A 21,885-nucleotide genomic window follows, 5' to 3' on the forward strand; every position below is an offset into this window, starting at 1 on the left:
AAACCCCATCTCTACTAAAAATACAAGAAAACTAGCTGGGCGTGGTGGCAGGCGCCTGTAATCCCAGCTACTCGGGGGGCTAAGGCAGGAGAATTGCTTGAACCCAGGAGGCGGAGGTTGCAGTGAGCCAAGACTGTGCCACTCCACTCCAGCCTGAGCGACAGGGTGAGACTCCGTCTCAAAAAAAAAAAAGAATATATGGGAAAAGTTCCTTGTACTATTCTTACAACTTTCCAGTAAGTTTGAAATTATATCAAAATAAAAAGTAACTGGGTTGGGTGCAGTGGCGCATGCCTGTAATCCCAGCACTTTGGGAGGCAGACGCAGGCAGACTGCTTGAGCTCAGGAGGTTCAGGACCAGCCTGGGCAACATGGCAAAGCCCATCTCTACAAAAAATACAAAAATTAGCCAGACATGGTGGCATGCACCTACAGTCCCAGCTACACTTAGGAGACCAAGGTGGGAGGATGGCTTGAGCTCAGGAGGTGGAGGGTGCAGTAAGCCAAGATCGTGCCACTACACTCAAGCCTGAGTGACAGAGACGCTGTCTTTAATTAATTAATTATTAATTAAATTTAAATTTAATTTAAAAAATTTAATGTAAAAATTTTTAAAAATTTAGTAATTAAAAATTTTTTAATTAAATAAATAAATACATAAATAATAACCAAAAAAAGAGAATGTATCCACTACTGTCCCTTTTGGGATTTGCTCCTTTATCATAATGATAACTACAGGTTCATTTATCTAAGTTTAATACCATATTGAGATAATTTTTCCAAGACTGAGCTCATATCTAATCATATAAAGGATAAAGAATATTCTTTCTAGCATTTAATCAATATACGACATATCCTGATCACTCACAAATTAGTCAACATGAGGATAAATCAGGAAAAAATAAGGATTATATTTCAAAAACATATACTCAAAGTAAACATCCCATGTTATTTTGGGTTCAATGGCTTCAGGGAGAACATCAGTTGACTACTCTGGCAGCCTCTCCGTCATAGATGCTTTTTAATATTTTGTCAAGATCAAGTCCTTTGATTTGCTAATAATTATTATAATAAAACAATTACATAAAATTTGTATTAAAAGTTTTTCTCATCCAAAACAATCTATAGATTCAATGCAATCCCTATTGAATCTCAATGGCACTTTTTGCAAAAATTAAAAACAAAAACCCATCCTAAAATTAATATGGGATCTCAAGAGACCCAGAATAGTCAAAATAATCTTAAAAAAGAACAACAGGTTAGGCATGGTGCCTCATACTTGTAATCCCAGCATTTTAGGAGGCCAAGGTGGAAGGATCACTTAAGGCCAGGAGTTTGAGACCAGCCTGGACAACACAGTAAGATCTCATCTCTATAAAAAATAAAATTTTAAAAAAAAGAACAAATTTGAAAGACTAATGCTTCCTAATTTCAACTTACTACAAAGCTACAGTAATCAAAAGATGATGGTGGCAAAGAGACAGACATATAGATGAATGGAATAGATCAGGGAGTCAAGAAAATAAACCCACTTATATATGGTCAATTGATTTTTGACAAGGATGCCAAGGCCATTCAACGTGAAAATAATGGTCTTTAACAAATGGTGCTAAAAAACTGGATATCCACAAGCAAAAGCATGAAATTGGACCTTACCTTATACCATATACAAAAATTAACTTGGCGATTCCTCAAGGATCTAGAACTAGAAATACCATTTGACCCAGCCATCCCATTACTGGGTATATACCCAAAGGATTATAAATCATACTGCTATAAAGGCACATGCACGTATGTTTACTGCGGCACTATTCACAATGGCAAAGACTTGGAACCAACCCAAATGTCCATCAATGATAGACTGGATTAAGAAAATGTACCACATGTATACCATGGAATACTATGCAGCCATAAGAAAGGATGAGTTTGTATCCTTTGTAGGGACATGGATGAAGCTGGAAACCATCATTCTGAGCAAACTATTGCAAGGACAGAAAACCAGACACTGCACATTCTCACTCATAGGTGGGAATTGAACAATGAGAACACTTGGACACAGGGTGGGGAACATCACACACTAGGGCCTGTCATGGGGTTGAGGGGTGGGAAGGGATAGCATTAGGAAATATACCTAATGTAAATGACAAGTTAATGGGTGCAGCACACCAACATGGCACATGTATACATATGTAACAAACCTGCACGTTGTGCACATGTACCCTAGAACTTAAAGTATAATAAAATAAATAGATAAATAAAAATAAATTTTAAAAAATTAACTCAAAATGTATCAAAGGCGGCTGGGTGCGGTGGCTGAGGCCTGTAATCCCAGCACTTTGGGAGGCAGAGGCAGGCGGATCACTTGAGGTCAGGAGTTCAAGACCAGCCTGTCCAACATGGCAAAACCCCATCTACTAAAAATACAAAAATTAGCTGGGCGTGGTGGTGTGCACCTGTAATCCCAGCTACTTGGGAGGTTGAGGCAGGAGAATTGCTTGAACCCAGGAGGTGGAGGTTATAGTGAGCTGAGATTGCACCACTGCACTTCAGCCTGGGCGACAGAGCAAGACTCCATCTCAAAAAACAAACAAACAAAAAAGATATCAATGGCGTAAATTTAAAAGCTTAGACTATAAAACTCTTTTTTTTTTCTTGAGACGAAGTCTCGCTCTGTCACCCAGGCTGGAGTGCAGTGGCGAGATCTCAGCTCACTGCAACCTCCGCCTCCCAGGTTCAAGCAATTCTCCTGCCTCAGCCTCCTGAGTAGCTGGGATTACAGGCAGGCGCCACCATGCCCGGCTAATTTTTGTATTTTTTAGTAGAGACGGGATTTCACCATGTTGATCAGGCTGGTCTCAAACTCCTGACCTTGTGATCTGCCCGCCTCAGCCTCCCAAAGCGCTGGGATTACAGGCGTGAGCCACCATGCCTGAAAATCTTCATGACATTGGAGATGGCAATAATTTCATGACATCATAAGCATATGACAAAATAAAAAATAGATAAATTAGGTTCATCGAAATTAGAAACTTTTGTTCATGAAAGGACACTACGGCAACAGAATGAAATGACAAGCCACAGAATGATGGCAAATATTTGTTAATTATGTATCTGATAAGGGATTAATATCCAGAATATAAAAAGAATTCCTACAACTAAACAATAAAAAACAAACAATTTTTTTTTTTTTGAGACAAGGTCTCACTCTTGTCACCCAGGCTGGAGTGCAGTGGCAGTGGCAGTCACAGCTTATTGCAGCCTCGACCACCCAGGCCCAAGCAATCCTCCCACCTCAGCCTCTTGAGTAGCTGGGACTACAGGCATGTGCCACCATGCCTGGCTAATTTTTTTTTACTTTCTGTAGAGACAGGGTTCCCTATATTGCCCAGGCTGGTTCTGAACTACTGGGCTCAGATGATCCTCCTGCCTCAGCCTCCCAAAGTGCTGGGATTACAGGCGTGAGCCACTGTGCCTAATCGGCAATACAATTTCTTTTTAAATGTACAACGGATTTGAATAGACATTTCACCAAAGATACAGAAATGGCCAATAAGCATATGAAAAGATGCTTAACACTACTAATCATTAGGGAATTACAAATCAAAACCACAATGAAATACCACTTCATACCCATTAGAATGGCTATTATCAAAAAACAAACATAAATAACTGTTGGCTAGAATATGGAGAAATTAGAACCCTTCCTTGTGCTTTGCTGTTAGGAATGTCAAATGATATAGCTGCTATAGAACACAGTATTGCAGTTCCTCAAAAAATTAAAAATAGAATTACCATATGATCCAGCAATTCCATTTCTGGGTATATACCTAAAAGAATTGAATGCAGGCCTCAAAGAGATATTTGCATATCTATGTTCATAACAGCATTATTCATAATAGCCCAATGGTGGAAGCAATCCAAGTGTCCATCAACAGATGAACAGACAGACCGGGCACAGTGGCTCACACCTGTAATCCCAGCACTTTAGGAGGTCGAGGTGGGTGGATCACATGAGGTCAGGAGTTTGAGACAAGCCTGGCCTACATAGCAAAACCCCATCTCTACTAAAAATACAAACATTAGCCAGGCATGGTGGCGCACTCCTGTAGTCTCAGCTACTTGGGAGGCTGAAGCAGGAGAATCGCTTGAACCCGGGAGGTGGAGGTTGCAGTGAGCTGGAGATTGTGCCACTGCACTCCAGCCTGGGTGACAGAGCAAGACTCCATCTCCAAAAAAAAAACAAACAAAAAAACCCAGATGAACAGATAAATAAAATATGAGGAGTGTGTGTGTGTATGTAGATATACACACACACATACATATACACACACAATTCAATTTATTTAACTTTAAAAGAATAAAATTTTGACACAAGCAACAACTGGATTAACCCTGAAGACATTATGCTAAGTGAACAAAGCCAGTCACAGAAGGACAAATACTGTATGATTCCAATTATATGAGTAGTAAAATTCATAGAGAGAAAACGTAGAATGGTAGTTGCTAGGGGTTGGGGGAAGGGAGAATGGGAGAATTATTGTTTAACAAGTACAGAATTTCAGTTTGGAAGATAAAAAAGTTCTAGAGATGGTTGATGGTGAAGGTTGCACAACAATGTAAATACACTCAATGCCACTGAACTGTACATTTAATATACATGTACAGTGGTTAAAGTATAAATGTGATTAAAATGGTAAGGTTTATGTTATATATACATATTCTACCACAATTTTAAAACAAAAACAAAAAAATGGTTAAAATGATAGATCTTATGTTATGAATATTTTACCAAAATCTAAAAAACAAACTCGTTCTCAATCTAATTGTCCTCATTGTAAACTTTTAAACACATCAAACTTACCTTGGCAACTTAATAAACTGTTCTCTTGTTTAACTCTTTGGTTCTTAGTTGGTTTTTAGGTGTAACCTTTAGGGGTATACTTGCCTTTCTCTTTTCAAAATTGCATACTAATACAGATGAATCAATCACTAGGATACAGTGGGATATCTACATTTTTTTAAAAAACATCCTTTCTACTACCGAAAACAGTATCTATTCAGTAAACGGAAAACTTTGTGAGAACAGAAGTCTATGTAGCAGAGGAAGAGCAAAATGTGCTCTTTCACAAATAGTTGCTAAATTTCAGTCCAGCAAATTTTTTATATACAATCTTACTTTCTTCCTGGTTTAGGTAAACTTGGCAGGAAGAAAGGTAAACTAGTCAATCATCATAAGTCAATTGATCTTTACTCACAGGAATCATGCACTGTCTGTAACTATCAATAGAAAAGCAGATTACAATTTTTACAAAATAATTAGAATATAACAATATTGTAAAACAAATATTTCCCATATTGGCAAAGCTGCAAAGTTGAGCATATGCCTTTCTATTTCAGTGGTTTTAATTATTTCTTAATCCTTTTTAAATGAATAATGAAAGACCTGAACTTTCCAATTACGTTCAGTACAAAATTTCTTTAGAATAGTGCTCCTCCTATACTCTAGTGGTATACTCTCTTATGCTGATCTACATGACGGTAATTTCATTAAAAAATATAAAACTTTTCCGGCCGGGCATGGTAGCTCATGCCTGTAATCTTGGCCCTCTGGGAGGTCACTGTAGGAGGATCCCTTGAGCCCAGGAGTTTGAGAGCAGCCTGGACAACATAATGAGACCTCGTAACTACAAAAAAAATAGCCGGGCACAGTGGCTCACACCTGTAATCGCAGCACTTTGGGAGGTGGGCAGATCACAAGGTCAGGAGTTTGAGACCAGCCTGGTCAACATGGTGAAACCCCATCTCTACTAAAAATACAAAAAATTAGTGGGGCATGGTGGCATGCACCTGTAATCCCAGCTACTTGGGAGGCTAAGGCAGGAGAATTGCCTGAACCCAGGAGGCAGAGGTTGCAGTGAGCTGAGATCTGCCACTGCACTCCAGCCTGGGCAACTAAGACTGCGTGTCGGGAAAAAATTAATTAATTAAATTTAATTTAAAAATTAGCAGGATACGGTGGTGTGCACCTGTGGTCCCAGACGCTTGGGAGGCTGAAGCGGGAGGATCGCTTGAGCCCAGAAAGTCAAGGCTGCCTGAGCCGTGATTGCGCCATGCGATCGTGCGCCACTGCACTCCCGCTCCACCGCACTCCAGCTTGGGTGACATAACGGGACCCTGTCTCCAAAAAAAAAAAAAAAGGCCAGGCACAGTGGCTCAAGCCTATAATCCCATCACTTTGGGAGGCTGAGGTGGGCAGATAGTCTGAGGTCAGGAGTTCGAGACCAGCCTGGCCAACATGGTGAAACTCCATCTCTACTAAAAATACAAAAAAAAAAATTAGCTGGGTATGGTGGCGGGCACCTATAATCCCAGCTACTCAGGAGGCTGAGGCAGGAGAATTGCTTGAACCCGGGAGGCAGAGGTTGCAGTGAGCCGAGATTGCACCATTGCACTCCAGCCCGGGCAATAGAGTCAGATTCCGTCTCAAACAAACCAAAAAAAACAGCCAAAAAGAAAAAAAAAAAACTTTTCCAACAAGATCAACTATGGATTATAAACTATACTAGTTTGAAAGAGGCATTTATAAGCAACTAATTAAACTCATTAATATAATGCATCAAAAGAAAGTTAGGAGAATCTAGAAGGTAGGATAACTAGAATGGGAATCAGATGGCCTATTTTTCAGTCTTGACTGCTACACATTAACTGTGTGATCTGGGCAAGTCATTCAGCTCAACAGTTCCCAGACTTCTGAGGCTTTTATCCAGGGTCCCAACTGAAGTTTTCAGTTGATACTCTGTCAAGTGCAGATAGTTTTAAAAATTCATTTTGTAAAAGTAGGAAGAGTATTTGTCAAAATAGAAAAAAGTGGACCCCGTCTGGGAAGTGAGGAGCACCTCTGCCCGGCCGCCCCGTCTGGGAAGTGGGGGGCGCCTCTGCCCGGCCGCCCCATCTGGGAAGTGGGGGGCGCCTCTGCCCAGCCGCCCCATCTGGGAAGTGAGGAGCGCCTCTGCCCGGCTGCCCCGTCTGGGAAGTGAGGAGCACCTCTGCCCGGCCGCCCCGCCTGGGATGTGGGGAGCGCCTCTGCCCGGCCGCCCCGTCTCGGAGGTCTACCACGGAGGCCAGACGCAATGTGGGGGCTGGACGTGGTGGCTCACGCCTGTAGTCCCAGCACTCTGGGAGGCCGAGGTGGGTTGATCACTTGAGGCTGGGAGTTTGAGACCAGCCTGGCCAACATGGCGAAATGTATGAAAAATACAACAGACAAACCAACTAACCAACCCAGCAACAACAAAACGGGTCTACCCTGGAGTCATACTCTAATTTTTTCTATTTTCCTCCCTTTCTGATCCTTTATCCCACTTTCTTTTTTTTCCTCTTCCTTCTCCTTCTTCTTTGTCAAATAGAGGATTGAGTTATTATCATTGATCCATACAAAGTCCCTCTCTCATTTATTTTCTTTAATTCCCACCCCCCATTTCTATTCCCCATCTTCCCATGTGTAACCTTCCTAATATGTTTGATATGCATCTTTTTGTTTGTATGTATTTTTAGAAAATGTTTATTGTTTTGTGTGCAAAAAAATTAATTAAAAAAGAGGCAGAAATAAAAATAGGTAGATGTAAATAAGCAATCACATCTTATAAATTAAAAAGAAAATAAAATGTATTTTTAAAATAAAAAAAGAAAGAAAGAAAAAGAAAACAAGGAAGCACTCAAGAAACATTAATTTTTCACCTAATGCTTCCACTGTGGCAAGGAATAAAATTTGAATGAAAAGCCAAAAAAAAATAAAAATAAGAAAAAAAAAAAAAGAGAAAAAAGTGGAAAAAAATAGTAGCTTCACTAGAAATTCACTACATCCTGCTTATTTTCTCCATTTTATTTTACATCTCTGAAAACTTCAATAGAAACTAAACAATGATTTATTTAAAAAACAGCATTTGGTAACCAAAAACTACATATTTCTTAATTTGAAGCAAAATAACAATAGTATGGGCTCTGAATTCAGTATCACATTCAAACCCCACCTTTACCAGTCACTAGCCATACAACATTTTAACCATTTTTTTGTTTTTTAGATTCATTACTCTAAAAACTCTCTGAGCCTACACTTATTCATCTATAAAAATGTAGATAATACCTACCTCAAAGGGGTGATGAAACGATTAAATAAAATAACGAAAGTATCTAGTACGGTACTGGCATATAATAAGCATTCAATAAATGGTAGCAGTTACCTAAAAATGAGATGAGATAGGATTATCACCAAGATTCTATGACTCTATAGACAAGCAATAGGAGAGGGAAATGTGATCAATAAGGTCTGTGAAGACAGATACATTGAAACAGTTCCTTTATAGTGGGTTTAAAAAAAAGAATTGATTTTATTTATTACAACTTTGGTTCTCAGAAAGTAAATTTGGCCAAAAAAAAATTTGGTAAACTTGTCATTTATTTTGTTTACTTGCCAATTCAAGGCTAAAACTTTTTAAAACTGTTTTGCTTTTCTTTAAAGTAACATATTTTATTTATGTTAGTGATCACCGAATCAGAAGGCCAGAAATGATTTTGAGTTCATCTAGTCAATCAGCACTCTACTAACAAATACACTCAGAAAGGAATGTGCTTAAACTCACCTCCATCCTTCATTCATAACATAATTTATCACTTTAATTTTTTAAAAAAGTCTAAATCCCTCTCAAATTTACCATTTAAAAATTTCACGAGTAGCATATTACCATCTGTGTAACAATAGGGAAAATACACAGTTGTATTTTCATAAATTCTGAAAGGCTGTATAGTACTTTTATTAAAAGTATAAAGAGCAAGATATGTGGGAGCAGGGTGAGATTGAGACTTCACTGTATCTGCCCTTATATTACTTTGACTTATGAACTATATGAATGTAATTATCTATTGAAAGTATACTAAATAATAACAACAAAAACCTCTCATACTTAAAGTTTCCCAAAAAGTTTTCCTCCACCCATACTAATCAACTCTGCATCAACCCCACCATTCACATAAATATACTTATCAATGCGTCATTTTGTATGTAAAGTCTTAAGGCTTTACATCATGAAGCTTGTGAAAGGTTGGTATTTGTGCAATATACAAAAAATTGTGGCCAGGGGCGATGGCTCACACCTGTAATCCCAGCAATTTGGGAGGCTGAGGCGGGCAGATCACAAGGTCAGGAGATCGAGACCATCCTGGCTAACACGGTGAAACACCGTCTTTACTAAAAATACAAAAAATTAGCCAAGCGTGGTGGCATGCGCCTGTAGTCCCAACTACTCCGGAGGCTGAGGCAGGAGAATCGCTTGAACCCGGGAGGTGGAAGTTGCAGTGAGCCAAGATCGTGCCACTGCACTCCAGCCTGGGTGACAGAGCAAGGCTCCTCTAACTCAAAGAAAAAAAAAAACATTTCCAAAGTCTCCAAAATTAGCCCACTAGAATACAAAGTTATATTTCCTATGTCATCACTACAAATGATAATTTATGGAATAAAGCATTTCTACCTTGAACAAACTGGAAGTCCCCATAAAAGTTTTTTAAAAATTCATTTTCATGGACAACTGAACTTTTTGAAAAATAATATATTTTAAGTGAAAGTTCCCCAAAATGATACATTTACCATAGAAAATTTACAGCAGTTCATGCTAGTTTTATATTAAACCTTTCAGTACCTTCTATTTCTCCCTTGTTCAGGTTATAAGTGTAAGCCCTGAGATGCTATTAAAAGCAGTGACTCACCTTGTTTACCTTAAGTTTGAACACAGAGTATAACAAAACTACCATTCCTGACAAGAGTGGCCTCTAGACCGGTGGCTCTCAACCAGGAGTGATTTTGTCCCCAGGAGACATTTGGCAACGTCTGAAAAGTTTCTGGCTATCATAATTGGGTTCTACTGGCATCTAGTGGGTAGAGGTCAGGGATGCTTCTAATGCACAGGAGAGCCCCTCACAACAAAGAATTCTCTGTCCCAAAATGTCTATATGTTGCTCTTGAGAAACTCTGCTCTAGTTTATAGATCATATTAGCCAAGTATGGTGGTGCACATCTATAGTCCCCTGTAGTCCTGACTACTTGGGAGGCTGAAGCAGAAGGATTGCTTGAGCCCAGGAGTTGGAGACCACAGAGAGTTATGACCATGCCACTGCACTGTGTAGCCAGGGCAACAGCCAGCCTGGACAAAAAAGCGAGACCTCCATCTCTCAAAAAACATAACAGTAAAAAAAAAATTAATTAAAAATTTAAAAATAGATTATATACAGATCATAAGCAATCTTAAAGGATATGACCCAACTCCTTACCTACTGGAGAAAATCAGGATGGGATTTCTGTATGGCTTTTGCCTTTGACGTTAAAAGTAATTTTCAGGGAAAAAGGAATCCCTACAAAGCTTGTGCTATATTTTCAGAGCTAAATACAGTTTCTGCATACTTTTATATAATTGTAAATACGGCACCTGCTTCAAGAAAAAAACCTCAGTGTGATATAAAGCTACATTTTTAAATTTGATATGCCTTTAAAGTATGTGTATATTAACATATATACACATATACATAGAAAGATAGGCCTAGAAAATTTACCGAACGAAAAATTTTAATATTGGTTACCTTGAAGGGTAGAATTTGAAGAATTAATGGGGGTGGGAAGAAGCACTTTTACTTTTCCCCTTATACCTACTATCTATATTGTTGAGTTTTTCAACAAGTGACTATTTTGTAATAATTTTATTATTTTCTAATTTTTTGAGATGGAGTCTTGCTCTGTTACCCAGACTGGAATGCAGCGGTATGATCTTGGCTGACTGCAGCCTCTGTCTCCCGGGTTCAAGCGATTCTCCTGCCTCAGCCTCCCGAGTGGCTGGGATTATAGGTGCCTGCCACCACGCCCGGCTAATTTTAGTATTTTTAGTAGAGACAGGCTTTCACCATGTTGGTCAGGCTGGTCTCAAACTCCTGACCTCAGATGATCCATTCGCCTTGGCCTCCCAAAGTGGTGGGATTACGGGCGTGAGCCACCGCGCCCGGCCACTTTTGTAATAATTTTAAAAGGAGGCTGTCACACACACACATACACACATACACACACATATACACACACATTCATTCTTACGACAAAAATTAAAAACCATGTCTCACACAATCTTTTCTTTAGAAATTGTAATTTTATTTCGATTTGCTAAAAAAATTAAAAGACCACAATTCTAAAATTAAAATTTAAAAATTGGTTTTTCGGTCTGGCACAGTGGCTTACGACTTGTAATCTCTGCATTTTCGGAGGCCAAGGCAGGAGGATCTCTTGAGGCCAGGAGTTCAAGACTAGCCTGGGCAACACTTTTTTTTTTTAAATCAGGTGGAGTGGTGGAGTACACCTCTAGTTAGACCTAGCTCTTTGGGAAGCTGAGGCAGTAGGACTGCTTGAGCCCAGGAATTCGAGGTTGCAGTGAACTATGATCACGCCACTGCATTCCAGCCTGGGTGACAGAGTGAAAGCCCATCTCTAAAAATAAATAAATAAATAAAAATAGGCTGGGTATGGTGGCTCACACCTGTAATCCTAATCTCAAAATAAATAAATAAATAAAAATTTAAAATAAAAACCATTTTTTAAAGTGGTTTTTTTTTTTTTTTTGAGACAGAGTCTCACTCTGTCGCCCAGGCTGGTGTGCAGTGACACGATCTCAGCTCACTGCAATTTCCGCCTCCCAGGTTCAAGCAATTCTCCTGCCTCAGCCTCCTGAGTAGGCTGAGATTGCAGGTGCGTGCCACCACGCCCACCTAATTTTTGTTTTTTAGTAGAGATGGGGTTTCACCATGTTGGTCAGGCTGGTCTTGAACTCCTGATCTCGTGATCCACCCACCTCAGCCTCCCAAAGTGCTGGGATTACAGGCGTTAGCCACCGCACCAGGCCTAAAGTGGTTTTTAAGAAATTTTTAACCTGACCTCTATTCTGAACATGGATATATTTCTCAGTAGGATTCAATGCAGTGCTAGCTCTTCTAATCAAGGCCTTAGATAGCTAAGAAACATGCTAGGAATGCCTGAAGAAATACGAAACAGGTATTTACCCCAATGTTTAAAATAACAAAAGCACCAGGCAGGTGGCTCACGCCTGTAATCCCAGCACTTTGGGAGACCTAGGCGAGCAGATCACCTGAGGTCAGGAGTTCGAGACCAGCCTGGCCAATATGGTGAAACCCCCATCTCTACTAAAGATAGAAAAATTAGCCAGGCATGGTGGCACGCACTTGTAATCTCACTACTGAGGCAGGAGAATCGCTTGAACCCAGGAAGCAGAGGTTGCAGTGAGCTGAGATCGTGCCAGCCTAGACGACAAGACACCATCTCAAAAAAAAAAAAAAATGTACTGAAAGATGTGAGTCCATTCTTCTAACCAAAAAGTCTTTTGCTTGGCCAGCAAGAAAGAGTAGCTTGTTTTTTCTCAGCTCTTGGCTCTGATATTAAATATAAAGAGGTCCTTAGAGTGTCTACTCCTCTGTACACAAAATGTAGAAGACCAACTAATTCTAGAGCAAAAATACTAGGGCTCCACATTTCTTATTTCTCACCTAATCCTGCCGCATTTGAGGAACAAAACAAACTTCACTCCCAAACTACACACCAATTCATCATCTTTCTGGATGTCTAGGTACTTGTTTCTAAAATATTTTAATTTTTTTTTTTTTTTTTTGAGACAGAGTCTCTCTCTGTCACCCTGGCTGGAGGGCAGTGGCACGATCTCGGCTCACTGCAACCTCTGCCTCCTGGGTTCAAGTGATTCTCCTCCCTCAGCCTCCTGAGTAACTCAGATTACAGGTGCCCTCCACCAAGCCTGGCTAATTTTTTGTTTTAACAGAGACAGAATTTTGCCATGTTGGCCAGGCTGGTCTCCAACTCCTGACCTCAGCTGATCCACCTGCCTTGGCCTCCCAAAGTGCTGTGATTACAGACGTGAGCCACCATGCCCGGTGACTATAAATATTTAGGAAAAATGACAGCCAGGCATGGTGGCTCACGCCTGTAATCCCAACACTTTGGGATACCAAGGTGGGAGAATCACTTGAGGCCAGAAGTTTGAGACCAGCCTGGCCAACGTGACAAAACGCTGTCTCTACCAAAAATATAAAAATTACCTGGGAGTGGTGGTGGATGTCTGTAATCCCAGCTACTCAGGAGGGTGAGACAGAAGAATCGCTTGAACCCAGGAGGCGGAGGTTGCAGTGAGCCGAGATCGTGCCACTGCACTCCAGCCTGGGTGACAGAATGAGACCTTGTCTCAAAAAAATAAATAAAAATAAACAAAATATTTAGGAAAGATGAGACTGAGGATTTTAGTATTATTCATCAAATGCCAATTACATGAGTATTTTTTGAAGAACACTGTTACATTTTCACACTGAAAATTCAAAGGCAATAATAATAAAGGAAGACAGCTCATCTTGTCAGACAGAAAATGGAAAATTTTTGCTTGGCCAAAACAGGTCACTTTATTCACAAAGGCACAGACTATACTCTACCACACATACTATAAAGACTAGATACTCCAAGAATTTCCTCTCTATGTGATATGGGAGAAACAGGACCCAAAAAAATTTCCTGCTTACACAGATTAAGAAAGCATCTATACACCCACTAAGCATCATCTTAGATTAGGCTAAAGTGGGTATCCTAGAAACTTCCATTCCAAAAATGAGGTCTACATGTACTCTTAACCTCTAAATTATTTTAGGCACAGAAAACATAAGTAAACAGGAAAACATGGGGTTCTTCTAACATTAGCCACCACTAAGTGGGTGTAGGAATCACCAACACATGACTTCTACAATAAGCTTCAAAAATACAAAAGGCATGGATTCTGCCCATAGCTTTAATTACATGGTATGGAAACTCCAAAGACCATTATACACACACACACACACACACACACACACACACACACACACACGCACACGCACAGTCAGAAAGAGAGAGAGAGAAATTTATGACTTTGGGGGCACGCTAGTGCTCTACCTGTGAAGAAATTTAAGACTATTACTTATAAAAAAGCAAATGGTTGCCAGGCACAGTGGCATGAGCCTATAGTCCCAGCTACTTAGGAGGCTGAGGAAGGAGGACCACCCGAGCCCAGGAGTTTGAGGCTAGTCTGGACAACATAGCAAAACCTGTCTCAAAAAAAACAAATAAATAAATTAAGGCCGGGCGTGGTGGCTCATGCCTGTAATCCCAGCACTCTGGGAGGGCGATCACCTGAGGTCAGGAGTTTGAGACCAACCTGGCCAACATAGTAAAACCTCATCTCTACTAAAAATACACAAAAATTAGCCAGTCGTGGTAGCAGGTGCCTGGAATCCCAGTTACTAAGGAGGCTGAGGCAGGAGAATAGCTTGAACCTGGGAGACGGGGGTTGCAGTGAGCCGAGATCGAGCCACTGCACTCCAGCCTGGGTGACAAGAGCAAGACATAGTCTCAAAAAAAAAAAAAAAAAATTAAAATTAAAAAAGGCAAATGAGTGACCTTTCATCTCACCCATGACAATTATGTAAAAATGGTCAAGAAAATCAAGGTCCCCTTTTTCTATCACATTTAGACCAAAGCAAACTCTTTCAGATTCTCATTTACAAGTTTCAAAGAAAATAAGCTCTAATCTTTAGTCTAAGGATATCCCCCATACTTCATTTCCTAGCTAAAAAGTACTGTGTTCTAGCTTAATCTCTCACGTTTCTGAAAGGATAAAATGAAGCCTTCCACAAGACCAAGACTAGGGATACTCCAGAGTCTCTCCCCATAACTGCCTACTCAAATAAAACATTTTTCTCACCTTGGCTTAGAAGTTATTTCCCTTACTGTGAAATTCAAAGACATAGACATTCAAGGGACTACCCGCCTTATAACCCACACACTTTTTTTTCCAAAGCAAAATGTTAGGGTCAGAATGTACTAAGGTTTTCAATATTAAATAAAACCCTGTTCAGACCTAGAATGATAAGACAGTATACTAACTGCAGTCTGTAACCCACAAATAATTTCTCCTTATTCCTCTCAAATCCAAGAGCCAAGATTGTTAGTACACACAGAGAAATTCCTGTACTTTAACACCAAGACCAGAGGTTAAAATAACTGGTCACAGACAAATCAGGCACCTCAGAACCAAAATAGAAGAAATACTCTGAGCACTTAAAACAATCACGGTATAGTACTCTACGCAGGCCATAGTCAACAGAAAAAAGTATACACATAAAATACCGCCCCTTGAGATCACAAGGTCAGGAGATCGAGACCATCCTGGACAACATGGTGAAACCCTGTCTTTACTAAAAAATACAAAGTATTAGCCGGGAGTGGTGGCACGCGCCTGTAGTCCCAGCTACTCGGGAGGCTAAGGCAGGGGAATCGCTTGAACCCGGGAGGCGGAGGTTGCAGTGTGCTGAGATCGCGCCACTGCACTCCAGCCTGGCGACAGAGCGAAACTCCATCTCAAAAAAAAAAAAAAAAAAAACCCGCCCCTTTTTCCCCAGAGCCCAAAAGAAGTTAATGCCTACTATCCTAGGTTGCTCAGACCTAAAAATGTGTACACATAAGAGTACACACAGAAGAGTTAAAGAAATGAAGGACTTCACTGCAAAGGCAGAGTGAAGGTGTCCAGCTGGGCACGGTAGCTCATGCCTGTAATCCCAGCACTTTGGGAGGCCGAAGCGGGTGGATCACCTCAGGTCAGGAGTTCGAGACCAGCCTGACCAACATGGTGAAACCCCGTATCTAATAAAAATACAAAATTAGTCGGGCGTGGTGGCGCACGCCTGTAATCCCAGCTACTCGGGAGGCTGAGGCAGAAGAATCGCTTGAACCCGGGAGGCGGGGTTGCAGTGAGCTGAGATCACGCCATTGTCCTCCAGCGTGGACAACAAGAGCGAAACTTCATCTCAAATAAAAAAAAAAAAAAAGAAGAAGAAGTTTCCACAGGTTGCCCCACTTTCTCCAAGCCTAAAACCTCCGAGTTCAGCTACCCAGCTATTCCGAAGCTCAAGGATGCCCTGGAACTTCCTTTTCCTGTCTAACTTCACAAAAGGTCCCAGAAGGAGGAGTCACGTGATTTTTCAGGGTAAAAGCCGAGAGATCCCTAACACTCAAACCTGTCTCAAACTGAAGAGGGAAAATAAGAACCGTCCTTAAGCACACAGGTAAGACATACACAAGGCAGAAGGCAAATAAACGTATCCCTCAACTCTGAGGAGAGGCAAAGAAGAGAAACGATCTTTGCACAAGCTCTGTCTCTGTCTCTGTTTGTCTCTCTCAGTACCAAGGGCAGGGACTCTGGCAAGACCCCGCCCCCCACCCCCGACTCCAAAGCAGGGTGGGCGGGAGGCAGCCTGAGGAGTCCCTGTTCCCGCGCGAAGCTCAGAGACCAAAGGACTCCCTATTGTGGGTCTACGAATGGTGACGGGAACCTGTCCCGCTCGAGCTAAAGAGAAAGCCGAGGGCTCACTAGGCCCTCACCGCGGCCACCGCCGCCATGGAGCCGACCGCTGTCACAGAAGGACTCCACCAGGGAAGCGGGAGGATGGCTCCGGCCCAGAGCCGATCCAAAGAGAATTCACGTCTCACACTGTGTGGGAGGCGAGGGTCCCGGAGCCTTACCTCGGACACTTCGTCCTCGTCACTGCCAGAGGCACCACCTCCACCCCCGGTCCTCAGCACGGCAGCCGCCAACTTGAAATCCAGCGCCGCGTCCCCTCCGCCCGCGCCGCTGCCGCCGACTCCCGACGCTGGCCCGGCCTCCCCAAAGAGCCTCACGGTACGGATCCCCAGACCGACCCCTCCTGGCGGAGGCGGCTCCGAGGCCCCAGCTGGGGCGGATCGCGGAGCCACAGAGTCCAGGTCCTCCTCAAAGGAGGTGCCGCCGCCTCCGCCATCAGTCAGCATTGTTCGCACGCGGAGCCGGAGACGGTGCCGACCCACTCGCGGTCACCGCCGCCGCTGATCTCCGGAACGAGAGGAGCAGCAAGAGGAAGAAGCGTCTCCTTTCCCCCGTCCCAGCAGCGCCACTAACTTCTCACTGCCTAACCTGCTGCCTCCCGCCCCCTCGACTCGCCAATGGCTGCAACACCCTGGCGGCTGCAGATCATTGGCCAAAGTGACCCGTCGCTCAGGCTCTTCGTCACGCGCCGCTCGCTGGCTCGCAGCCGCCAAGCTGCGTTGACCCGCGCAGGCCTAGGCGGTTGCGAACACCCGCCTCCCACCCTTCACCAGCTGACTTCCGGTCTTTTCCTATGTCTATTGGCCAACCCGTCTGACTATCGCGTCACGACCTTAAAGTGGATTAGTTGGCTTTGTGGTCAGTCATAGTGACCCCGAACAATGGGAGAATTCATTGGCGCCATAAAGTGTCGGTCACTGTCGCGGGACGTCGCGTGGTACAATTGGCCTGTGAGAGTACCATTCATCCCACCCTCATCTGAGGTGACGGGAAAGGGCCGGGAAATTTCCACTTCTGAATAAAATGACTGCTGAAGTGATGACCCGCAAGAATTGGTCAAATTTGGAGTAGACTTCACCCTGCACTTGGTGAAACTTGTACGTCAAGGATGCAAGAGGCGCCGAAGTAACGCAGCTCCCACCTGTCGCTCTCCGCTGGGCGCCGAGACTATGGCCGGAGAATAGCTGCACCGGGATTGGAGAAAGGAAGCCATCAGTCTTAGGGAGGCTCCACCTTCCTGCCATTGCCTGGTTGGAGGAGCGTAGCGTCAGTCACTAGAACAGTCACCGCCTCTGGGACAGGTGAAGATGCGTAACCTATTTGCCGGGGGCTATTTGGGAGGGAATAGAGGATGGGGAGCGCTGAGGGGACAGTGGAGGGGCAAGGCCGATCTCGCTTCGCGCCTCCCGCCTTTCTGAGTTGAGCCCAGGGCGCGGGTCTGAGGGACACCCGGGGAGCTGCTTGGGATAGCCGCCTTGAGGGGACTCGACCCGCCCGCCAGGACCCGGCCGCGCGCCGCAGTTCTACAGCCTTCGGGCAGGACCGCCCGGCGGGGCCGCGTTCTCCTGCTTGCGGACGGCTGCGGGCCTGAGGGCTGGACAGCGCCATGCCTCAGTACCGGGAACTGTCCCACGTAGGAAGGTGGGAATGCCGCGAACGGCCTGCGGAATCCGACCTCAAGGTGGAAAGGGGTGGTGAAGAGTGCATGCTCCGAGGCAGTTTCGAGTTCTGGTGCCGCCACTTATTTGCTGCTTGACTTCGGCGCGTTTGCTGTTTCATTTTTGACTTTGAACTCGCTCCTCTATGAAATGGGAGTAATATTAGTACCTTCCTCATTGGGTTGTTGTTAAGAATAAATTAGATGATAACATAGCGCTTAGCAAAGTCCCAAACTTACAGGAAAGACTCATTTTTGCTAGTTATTGTCTCCTCTTCCTTCACGAACTCTCTGCTCGCCCCTGGGTCCTGCCAGCCCAACTAATTCTAGTTCTCATCAGATCTGTGTGGTGCAAAACAAGGCTAGCTGTGGTCGTCTTCCCTCCTCTAAGGAGATCTCTTCCTCCCTATATCCATCTCCCTATCTCTGTCTTTATCTTGTCAATAAAGAGGGGGTTTAAAAATGCTCAGATTCTATAGCGGTCGCCGTGGGTCACGTCTGTAATCCCCACACTATGGGATGTTGAGGCGGGCGGAGCATTTGAGCCCAGGAGTTCGAGACCAGCCTAGGCAGCATGGTGAAACCCCGACTCTACCAAAAATACAAAAATTGGGCTGGGCGCGGTGACTCACACCTGTAATCCCAGCACTTTGGGAGGCCTAGGTGGGCGGATCATTTGAGGTCAGGAGTTCGAGACCAGCCTGGCCAACATGGTGAAACCCCGTCTATACTAAAAATACAAAAATTAGCCAGATGTGGTGGTGCGTGCCTGTAATCCCAGCTACTCGGGAGGCTTAGGCAGGAGAATCACTTGAACCCAGGAGGCGAAGGTTGCAGTGAGCCAAGGTCGTGCCACTGCACTCCAGGTTAGGCGTCAGAGCAAGACATCGTCTCAAAAAAAAAAAAAAAAAAAAATTAGCCCAGCATGGTGGTGCATGCCTGTAATCCCAGCTACTCAGGAGGCTGAGGTGGGAGGGATCCCCTGAGCCTGGGAGATGGAGGTTGCAGTGAGCCGAGATCGTGCCATGAACTCCAGCCTGAGCAACAGAGCGGTGCCCAGTCTAAAAAAAAAAAAAAAAAAAAAAAAAAAAAAAAAAAACTGTTTCCATCTAATCCTTTAATCAGAGATGACCGAAAAAGGAGTCTGGTGGTTTGTATGGAAAATATCCTTTGACCCAGAGAACGTCCATATGATAACAGAATTTGGCTGAAAAAAAAAAATGGCCGGGCGCAATGGCTCACACCTGTAATCCCAGAACTTTGGGAGGCAGAGGTGAGCGGATCACGAGGTCAGGAGATGGAGACCATCCTGGCCAACATGGTGAAACCCCGTCTCTACTAAAAATACAAAAATTAGCCAAGTGTGGCAGCGCGTGCCTGTAATCCCAGCTACTCAGGTGGCTGAGGCACGAGAATCGCTTGAACCCGGGAGGCGGAGGTTGCAGTGAGCCGAGATCGCACCACTGCACTCCAGCCTGGCGACAGAGCAAGACTCAGTCTCAAAAAAACAAAAAAAAGTCATTTTCTCCTCTCTTACAACTTTAACAAAGGGCTTTATATATCTCAACTGTGCAATATTTAATATTTCGTCATCCTTAAACTGGGATCTTAAAATTTTATAAGAATATAACGATTTTTAAAATGACTTTAAAAGTTGATTCTGCCAAACATTTATTTAAAAAACATTTTGAAGATCATAAACATTTCTTTGGCTTAGTAATTGCTCATTTTGACATTTCACATGTAAAGGATAGTGTTTTCTATGAGCAGAACATGTTTGTTAAATGTTCTTTCCAGATAATAAATAAGTTGTAGAAAATGTAAAAAAAAGTCTTCTACCTATTCTAGAGAACTATTTTAATGTAAATGCTATGTACACTGGTTTTAGTTAGCATTTGTGGAATTTAATTAGCCTATATCCTCAGTGCTGTTAAGTTTTCAAGGCATGTGTGACTAAGTCACAACCCAAACTAATAACACCAACAAAAGAAACCTAGCACTGCTCAAACCACTTCAAAGCTGGATTATCCAGAATTGGTATGGATACATCCTTAGGCAAAAACAGGTATTGACTGGTACAGCATTACAAAGGAACTGCTTGTCATGCTTACTACTGATACAAAAATAATTTCTGATGCAACTCCCTGAACAAACTCATTAAATTCTTTAAACAAATACAATGACTCTCCAGGACACAGGGAAAGGAAATCTGGATATATATACATTTTTCTCAATTTATTTGAGAGGGAAGAAAACACTCTCTTTACTCAATGCCTAGCAACTAACCCAGAATATAGCTAAAGAAATGTGATTGAGCAATAATCTTTGTTTCACCAGGACCTTTACTTGAGATACTTGTCAGCAGTTTGACAATCAGTATGGGAATTAGGAATTCCCAATCTCCTATATTTTGGTGACTGCTATATAGAGTCTCTATTAAATGTGATTTAATGGCTGGGCACGGTGGCTCACGCCTGTAATCCCAGTACTTTGGGAGGCCAAGGCGGGCGGATCACCTGAGGTTAGGAGTTCAATACCAGCCTGGCCAACACGATGAAACCCTGTCTCTACTAAAAATACAAAAAATTAGCCAGGCGTGGTGGTGGGCATCTATAATCCCAGCTACTCAGGAGGCTGAGGCGGGAGAATTGCTTGCACCTGGGAGGCAGAGGTTGCAGTGAACCAAGATCACACCACGGCACTTCAGCCTGGGCAACAAAGAGTGAAACTTTGTCTCAAATAAAAAAAAAAAAAAAAAAGAAAATGTGATTCAATAGTTCCATATATACTACATTCCTATGGTTTTAAAATTTGAAAACTCATTGATAAATCATCACAATATTAAGTGATACATTTGATAAATAAATAAAATCACACTCAGGCCAGGTATGGTGGCTCATGCCTGTAATCCCAGCACTTTGGGAGGCTGAGGCAGGTGGATCACTTGAGGTCAGGAGTTCAAGACCAGCCTGGCCAACATGGTGAAACTCTGTCTCTACTAAACATACAAAAATTAGGCTGGGTGCAGGGGCTCATGCCTGTAATCCCAGCACTTTGGGAGGCTGAGGCGGGTGGATCACAAGGTCAGGAGTTCGAGACCAGCCTGATCAACATGGTGAAACCCCGTTTCTACTAAAAATACAAAAATTAGCTGGGTGTGGTGGCGTGCACCTGTAATCCTAGTTACTCAGGAGGCTGAGGCAGGAGAATTGCTTGAATCCAGGAGGCAGAGGTTGCAGTGAGCTGACATCACGCCATAGCACTCCAGCCTCAGTGACAAAGCGAGACTCTTTCTCAAGAAAAAAAAATGGAGTGGAGATTTGCTCACTGGCAGTATCATAGCCAAAGGTATGATTATTGCTAATTGAAAACTTTTCCCAATAACCTACCATGGACTTGAAATATAGTCAGCATTGGCAATTTTGAGTCTCTATGGAATAAAGAAGAAAAGAAAAAGACAGTGGGAATATTTAGAGTCTACTTATAATGTGTTTCAAAACACTGTGTTTTGACCATCTTTCAGATCAAGAAGGGTAAAAAACACATGGCCAGGCACGGTGGCTCACGCCTGTAATCCCAGCACTTTGGGAGGCCCAGGCGGGCGGATCACGAGGTCAGGAGATCGAGGCCATCCTGGCTAACACAGTGAAACCTTGTCTCTACTAAAAATACAAAAAAAATTAGCTGGGCGTGGTGGCGGGCACCTGTAGTCCCAGCTACCTGGGAGGCTGAGGCAGG

The 21,885-nt window shown here is 43.0% G+C and overlaps 1 protein-coding gene and 1 pseudogene across 8 annotated transcripts in view; one reads left to right on the plus strand and one right to left on the minus strand.

Annotated features, from left to right (window-relative positions):
• ANKHD1 (ankyrin repeat and KH domain containing 1) overlaps positions 1 to 19,035 on the minus strand; it is a 140,279-nt gene extending 121,244 nt beyond the window's left edge. For 5 of the 8 annotated variants that reach the window (XM_055285997.2, XM_063642731.1, XM_063642730.1 and 2 more), the window contains exon 1: positions 16,652 to 19,035. In XM_055285997.2, the coding sequence (XP_055141972.1) occupies positions 16,652 to 16,936 (285 nt within the window). In that variant the 5' untranslated portion in view covers positions 16,937 to 19,035. The remainder of the gene's footprint in view (positions 1 to 16,651) is intronic. The other 3 variants (XM_055286000.2, XM_055286001.2, XM_055285996.2) reach the window with 2 other exon arrangements.
• Positions 19,036 to 21,463: 2,428 nt separating this feature from the next.
• On the plus strand, positions 21,464 to 21,585 carry LOC129487144 (uncharacterized; annotated as a pseudogene).
• The last annotated feature ends 300 nt before the right edge of the window (positions 21,586 to 21,885 follow it).

Source organism: Symphalangus syndactylus, chromosome 7, assembly GCF_028878055.3.
Source record: "Symphalangus syndactylus isolate Jambi chromosome 7, NHGRI_mSymSyn1-v2.1_pri, whole genome shotgun sequence".
NCBI lineage: Eukaryota > Metazoa > Chordata > Mammalia > Primates > Hylobatidae > Symphalangus > Symphalangus syndactylus.